This window comes from Blennius ocellaris (genome assembly GCF_963422515.1).
Source record: "Blennius ocellaris genome assembly, chromosome: 17".
NCBI classification, from domain to species: Eukaryota; Metazoa; Chordata; class Actinopteri; order Blenniiformes; family Blenniidae; genus Blennius; species Blennius ocellaris.
The window spans coordinates 12,649,223-12,656,877 of NC_137666.1; the positions used below are offsets into that span (position 1 = coordinate 12,649,223).

Consider the following 7,655-nt stretch of genomic DNA (forward strand, 5'->3'; position numbering starts at 1 on the left):
GGGCGATGGGATACTAAATATGGAGAAGGGGTCGCACTGTTTGTCCCCATCTCACATCTCACAAACACTTGACGGAGTATAAATCGGCTCGACGCAGTGTTCCAGCACTCCTGGTTTACACACTCAGGATCCACCCCCGGTGCTGATCTGGTGAGTACCGAAGGAGGATCAACCACTGTGGACTTATTACAAGAGGATGGACACAGGATTTTAACACAAACAGCACAAGCTAACCAGACGTCATCTTCTAACTGTAAAACGGAGCATCTCATCACGTCAACCTGCGGAAACCAATTTTTTTGAAATATATATCATTATCAAGGATTACATCAGCTTTTCACAGTAACGTTAATCATTAACGTCCAAAGGACCGATATTCTACGCCCCATGACGAAAAACCAGACTATATCACTTTTTACATTTCTTTAATAGGGTATCATTTGGGTACAATAAAAAAAAAATAGGAGATTCAGAAAGCCATACACCGGAAAACACCGCATCATTTGTGTTATTAAGAGCAACGAAGACAAAAAATATATAAATCGCCCACCTCAAATACAAAAAGGGATTTTAACAACCGACCTAACCGTGCAGGTACACGCACGCGCGCCTTTATTTTTGCAGAACTCCCACCATGTGTGACGACGACGAGACCACCGCCCTGGTGTGCGATAACGGCTCCGGCCTGGTGAAGGCTGGCTTCGCCGGCGATGACGCACCGCGCGCCGTGTTCCCTTCCATCGTTGGTCGACCCCGTCACCAGGTACGGAAAACATACCATTAACGCAACAAATGTATCGGTTGGGACAACCACTATTACTTTAAACGTTTTACAATACGCTTTAAATAAGGATAGCAGCTTGGAACCCGGATGCCTGGATCAATTTTGCTAGGAACGGTCTCTCTTTAAAACAAATAAAAAATTATAATAACAAAAAAATTATAATATAACAATAATACATAGAAAAAGAAGTATCATACTCTGGTGCATGTATCAGTAACCATTTATTACACAATTGTTGTCGTGTCTGCTATTTTCAGGGCGTCATGGTTGGTATGGGGCAAAAGGATTCGTACGTCGGCGACGAGGCACAGAGCAAAAGAGGTATCCTCACCCTGAAGTATCCGATCGAACACGGCATCATCACCAACTGGGATGACATGGAGAAGATCTGGCACCATACATTTTACAACGAGCTGCGAGTGGCCCCGGAGGAGCACCCCACCCTGCTGACTGAGGCCCCGTTGAACCCAAAAGCCAACAGAGAGAAGATGACCCAGATCATGTTCGAGACATTTAACGTTCCCGCAATGTATGTGGCCATCCAGGCCGTGCTGTCCCTGTACGCATCCGGTCGTACCACGGGTATGCAGGTCGAGTCCTCACCTGAAATTTTGATGTCATCTCAATAAACTCATAACCCCACTTTCATGATAATTTAGGTATTGTCCTGGACTCTGGTGACGGTGTGACCCACAACGTGCCCATCTATGAGGGTTACGCGCTTCCTCACGCCATCATGCGCCTTGACTTGGCGGGTCGTGACCTCACGGATTACCTCATGAAGATCTTGACAGAGCGTGGATACTCCTTTGTCACAACAGGTGAGCGCAAAGGGATGATCACAAATTCCATAAATATACGGTTAGGCGTTTTACGCATTGTCCCAATCATGTAACTGCCACAAAAATACAAATATTACTACATCAAATTGTTTCATAGCCAACCTAGTATTGAAAAGCAACGTCTCACATGCAAATATTTTGAAGCATCTTTGACTCTAACATTCTCTTCTGACGTCATTCAGCTGAGCGCGAGATCGTCCGTGACATCAAGGAGAAGCTGTGCTACGTCGCGCTGGACTTCGAGAATGAGATGGCCACGGCCGCCTCCTCCTCCTCCCTGGAGAAGAGCTACGAGTTGCCCGACGGTCAGGTCATCACCATCGGGAATGAGCGTTTCCGCTGCCCGGAGACCGTCTTCCAGCCCTCATTCATTGGTGCGTAAAAGCAAAGGCAGACAACCACGCGCTATAATTAGTGCCACTATGTTACAGTGAAGACACAGTCAATTATCTGTAAGACCTTTTAGTGTTTCGGGCTCTACTCCATAAATACAAATTATTTTTTTTTCTTGTCAGTGAGTAGTACTTATTTGGTATTCAAATATAATATTACCATTTTAAATCTTAAATGTCAAAAAAATCTCGATTAGCACTCAAATTTATATGCAACACATGTAATAAACGTGTATGATTTGGTGCAGAAGTTTAGACTTTACTCTGTGGGATGGCTTCTAACCATAACAACATTAAATTGCTGCTTTCAAATGATTGCATCAGTAATTAATCGTGTAATACAGCCGAATAGTTTCTAAGGAACCACTTTACATGATAGACAGTTTCTCTTTTAATACTAACAGTACATGCAGAGAATACTAAGACTCTGGAAGCACATATTTTGCTTTACTTTTTGTAAAGTTTCACTTAAAATCAACATTCAAGAAATTATTCAGACGTTTGGAGGTGAAACGTACTTCTCCTGTCACTACTTTCAAATGATCCAGTGTATTCGAATTTGACACTTAACTTAAATATGATAAAAATTGCATACTTACACAAAAGTACAAGTTCCCCTAAATGCTACTTAGATAGAGTAATGTGAGTGTGTGTAAGAAAAGTTTTTCTTTTGTTAATGAATGAACTAAAGACTAACTAACTAACTAACTAACTAACTGGGAACAGTTCAGTGTGTCAAGAAAATATTAAACGTAACACTTGTGAATAAATCTACTAAAACGAGAATAGTACCTGTTTACAGTAATGTGAGCATTTTTGGCCACGGTGGCTATTGGAAAAAATACTCATAAAAGTAAAAACATCACTAAAATGCATTATTGTGAGCGTTTGTAATTCATTACTTCCAATCCTTGTCACAATGTGTTCCAGAAACTTTGGGCAAACACGTACAGTACATTTTATAGTGACGCGAGATACATTTCCCACCAATTTGTACAACATAAATAAAACTATTTAACTTACTGCCTGATGTTCTCCAACCTGAATCAGAAACGCTTATATGAGTTTATTAGTTTAGTTTAGTTTATTTACTTAGTTTATAACAAAGTGTTTGTACTCCCCTGTGGAGGAGAAGTGACTCGACCCTGACGAAACTTTTGAATGAGCGTTGTTTCTATCCCCTGATGGGTTTATTGGCCAAATCGCTGACTAATTGCGATCACCAACTGGAGGTCACAGTTAATCCATCTCAGATTTACCACCTCGTGCCCGATAAACAGCGGCCTGGGATGTGGGGCGTGCGCGCGCGCTGGGGGCGCAGAGCTCGCAGGGCTGACGGAGCTGTCCGTTTCAGCACCTGTCCTGACATCTGACGGCGGTGTCAGATGTGTTGTGTGCTGCAGGGGGGGATGAAACTCACAGAAATGTCCGCTGTGTTTGCACAGGCATGGAATCTGCTGGCATCCACGAAACCACATACAACAGCATCATGAAGTGCGACATTGACATCCGTAAGGACCTGTACGCCAACAACGTCCTCTCCGGGGGGACCACCATGTACCCGGGTATCGCTGACCGTATGCAGAAAGAGATCACCGCTCTGGCCCCAAGTACCATGAAGATTAAGGTAAACTTTCATGTCACAGTTTGTCATTTCGCTGATATATCCATCTGCAGCTTCACAGAGTAAACAATGTGTTTGTGTTTAGATCATCGCCCCCCCTGAGAGGAAGTATTCCGTGTGGATCGGCGGCTCTATCCTCGCCTCTCTGTCCACCTTCCAGCAGATGTGGATCAGCAAACAGGAGTACGATGAGGCAGGACCCTCAATAGTCCACCGAAAGTGTTTCTAAGCGCCAAAACTGCCCTCGTCTTCACCGTCTCAACTTCTCCTTACCGCTCCCCATCGTCTGTGCCAACAACCAAAGTTATGGCTCCAAAGCAGAAATCCATGTGCTGTCGTCAAATTATTTGTTTACACAAGTGCAATTTATATGTGGAAATGTATAGGTTTATAAATAAAGAAGTCCCGAGCCACTTTCTTTCCTTTTTTAAAAGATACATTTCAAAGTGAAGAGATCGCAAAATACACATCATGTTTTAAAGTTTTATTAACTGAAAACAACCCTGGTAGCAACAAAAAGAAACAAAAAAGAAACAAAGAAACAAAGAAACAAAAAAAACCCCCAAAAGACCACAGTGATTCAATTAGTTTAATTTCGGTGCAAAACTTAGCAACAAATTGACTTTCTGTATGCAAATAAAGGTGTTCAAATTCAATTCGTGTATTATTCACAACAGGGGCAATCCCACACATATCTCTGACTTGGAGCGCAAAATCACCCAGCAGTCTGATATTAGTGTGCAGACAATGCAGAGCCATAAATTGAAATCACAGAACAATAAGCAGGGCGGAGTCACATACTTGACTTCTATTTTTAAACGTCCACACAGACACAGAGAGGCAGACAGGCAGGCTGCCTTGTAAAGCGATTAACAACTCGGATGGTACTTTCACTCCGTCACTGTATCCACAGCGTCATCTCTGCCCGGGGTGAAAACAACAGCTCTGCCATCCGGGCCAGCAGCCGGCGACATGGGGAGGGATACCTCTGGGCATGTGAGGCTGTCCGCTCCAAAAGAGAAAGGATTAGGTCAATTGTTAAAGCTGCGCACTGGTTGGGGATATGGGACAATACATCCAATCAAGCCCACTGTAAATGTTTGCTATATGTATACTATACTACACGTGTTGAAGTGTATGAGTGAATTACTGATAAGTTAAAAGCACAGGAAAGTCACCTTGACCCGTGTCACCCGGACACGGATCATCCACAGGCTTTGCCTGGGAACGGTGCGTTGTTGGAGAGGAGTATATTTAGACCTCTTGCCGCGTTCGTTGCGTATGGAGCAACACGGTGAGGTTTGGGGCTCGCCACGCACGAGGAAACACCCGTGCAAGAATGCATAAACTGAGTCTGCTGAATTGCTCACGCTATACAAAACAACAATATTGGAAATCAGAAGCGCAGGCTCTCCTGGCTGCGCTCCACCGACCTGTCTGTGCGTACGTGACGCGTGGGGAGGGGGGAGACTACTTAAAGGCGGATTAACGCTGGCAAGACATTAAATCCAACCTCCCTCCATCCAGACGCTGCGCGCAGCCTATCAACCTGATCTGAAGATCGAAAATAGGAGGGCTTATAGTAATCAGCCCTCAGACTCTCATGACAAGGAAAAGTGTGGCAACGTTGTGGGAGCGCTCGGCACACAGCAGGACGCTCACTGGCGCTGCGCGCTGCGCGCACAACCAACCAGAAAGCGCGCAGACACTCGCAGAGAGACGGGGATGGTAGCAGCATCCCGTGACGGATGCATTTTTTAGCTGAATTCGGACGCTTTGGAGACTGACTGAGAGGAAAAACAGAGAAAAACTGGACGGGAAATAAACGTTTTTTTTTTTTCCTTTTCTCTCGGAGGGATTTGAACACTTTGCTTTTTTACATTCGTCTTCTCCGGATGATCAGAAATGGGGGAATGGACTATACTAGAGAGGCTCCTGGAGGCTGCTGTCCAGCAGCACTCTACTATGATAGGAAGGTAAGATCAACAAAAACCAAGAACAACGAAGAAATGCAGCAGCCTCCAGGATCGTCTTTAGCATGGGCCCCCAGTCCCCCGTTTCTGTGTTGTGACTCCAGGATCTTCTGTAGCATGGTGCCCAGTCCGTCGTGTCTGTGTTGTGGATTTTTTTCCTGTCTTGTTTCACAGATTCCACCCTTTTGTCCTCCACCTAAACGAGATAGCTGAGTCAATCAGTTGACACGCTGTCTTTCCAGAGCCTGGGATGGTGCTGCAAAGTATAACAAGCTAAACCACACTACAATTCATCTGTCGTTTCATGTATTCATTCATCCACTTATCCATTTGATGTTGGTTGTGGTGAGTTTGAGTGGTGATTGTGCGCTCACGGGTGGCAGGTGGAGACGGAGCGAGAGCCGAGAGAGCGAGCGCGAGAGCGAGAGCGAGAGAGAGAGCGAGAGAGAGAGCGAGAGAGAGAGCGAGAGAGATCACCTTTTCACGTTAACACAGCTCATACAGATATTGCCTACATGTCATTCCCATTACGTGAAAAACCAAAAAAACACAAGCAATACCGAGATAATGGTAAGCGAAACACACACTCAAACATACACCGCGTCCCGTTTCAGCACTGGACAGCTCCTTAAATCAACACCCAGATTGGACCCCGCGCTTCAGCGCGCAACCCCCCCCCCCCACACACACACACACACACACACACACGCATTCATAGATTTGCACTTATTTTCACATTGTTTGTTTGTTTGCTTGCTTTTTAGGATCCTACTAACAGTGGTGGTCATCTTCCGGATTCTAATCGTAGCAATAGTTGGAGAGACTGTCTATGATGACGAGCAGACCATGTTTGTTTGTAACACCTTACAACCGGGCTGCAACCAAGCATGCTACGACAAGGCATTTCCCATTTCACACATTAGATATTGGGTTTTTCAAATCATCATGGTGTGCACCCCGAGTCTTTGTTTTATCACATACTCGGTGCATCAGTCGGCCAAGCAGAAGGAGCGGCGATACTCAACAGTCTATCTGACACTAGATAAGGATCAAGATTCCCTGAAGCGAGACGAGAGCAAAAAGATAAAGAACACCATTGTAAACGGAGTACTTCAAAACACGGAGAACTCCACCAAAGAAGCCGAGCCGGACTGCTTGGAAGTCAAAGAGATCCCTAATTCGGCCATGAGAACTACAAAGTCCAAAATGAGGCGACAAGAGGGCATCTCCAGGTTTTACATCATCCAGGTGGTTTTCAGAAACGCGCTGGAAATTGGCTTTTTGGTCGGCCAGTATTTCTTGTACGGATTCAACGTCCCGTCGGTGTACGAGTGCGATCGCTACCCCTGCATCAAAGACGTCGAGTGCTACGTGTCCAGACCCACGGAGAAGACAGTGTTCCTGGTGTTCATGTTCGCGGTCAGTGGGTTCTGTGTGGTGCTCAACCTGGCAGAACTCAATCATTTGGGCTGGAGGAAAATTAAAACGGCCGTGAGGGGCGTGCAGGCTCGGAGGAAGTCCATCTATGAAATCAGAAATAAGGACTTGCCGAGGATGAGTGTGCCCAATTTTGGTCGCACTCAGTCCAGTGACTCTGCTTATGTGTGACACATGGGGGTGAAGAAGAAGTGAAAACATGTAAAAACAAACTAAAAATGATAATAACAATACCATGATGGACATGATGGACAGTTCCGCACGCCTAATTCGTGTCATGACTTTAAGAGTGGGCCGATTTCTTTTCTTTTCTTTTCTTTTTTTAAATTATTTTAAGGACTTCATGGCAAACGTGGATTACATGTTTGTTTACTTATTTATTAATGCACTGATGCAACTTTTTAGTAACGTTTATACTCTGTATAAGATGCTTAATGGAGACCATGTTAACGTGTTCACGCATTTACTGTTTGTGGGCTGTTCTGCTGTACTTGAAGGAGAGTAAATGCAAAAGAAAAATAATAAGAAAAAAAATTGCACTAAGAGGTGAACACCTGGGAGCCTGATCTTATCCAAATGTGCTACTGACCTGACGGTGTTTTT

At 44.7% G+C, this 7,655-nt stretch overlaps 2 protein-coding genes across 3 annotated transcripts; both read left to right on the plus strand.

The window, feature by feature from the left end:
* On the plus strand, positions 1-4,055 carry LOC308142196 (actin, alpha cardiac muscle 1). Of its 2 annotated transcripts, none has more exons than XM_080512542.1 (7): positions 1-150; positions 625-763; positions 1,042-1,366; positions 1,444-1,605; positions 1,809-2,000; positions 3,464-3,645; positions 3,728-4,055. In XM_080512542.1, the coding sequence occupies exons 2-7, from the start codon at positions 635-637 to the stop codon at positions 3,869-3,871; spliced, it is 1,134 nt and encodes a 377-aa protein (XP_080368668.1). In that variant the 5' UTR covers positions 1-150; positions 625-634; the 3' UTR covers positions 3,872-4,055. The 2 variants fall into 2 exon arrangements, with proteins under 2 accessions (XP_080368668.1, XP_080368669.1); XM_080512543.1 differs by having other exon boundaries at positions 18-150; positions 595-763.
* A 1,492-nt stretch (positions 4,056-5,547) lies between these two features.
* On the plus strand, positions 5,548-7,223 carry LOC308142399 (gap junction delta-2 protein; the record flags this gene model as incomplete). The annotated part of the gene is made up of 2 exons (XM_080512779.1): positions 5,548-5,618; positions 6,380-7,223. The coding sequence occupies 2 exons, from the start codon at positions 5,548-5,550 to the stop codon at positions 7,221-7,223; spliced, it is 915 nt and encodes a 304-aa protein (XP_080368905.1).
* Positions 7,224-7,655: the final 432 nt, after the last annotated feature.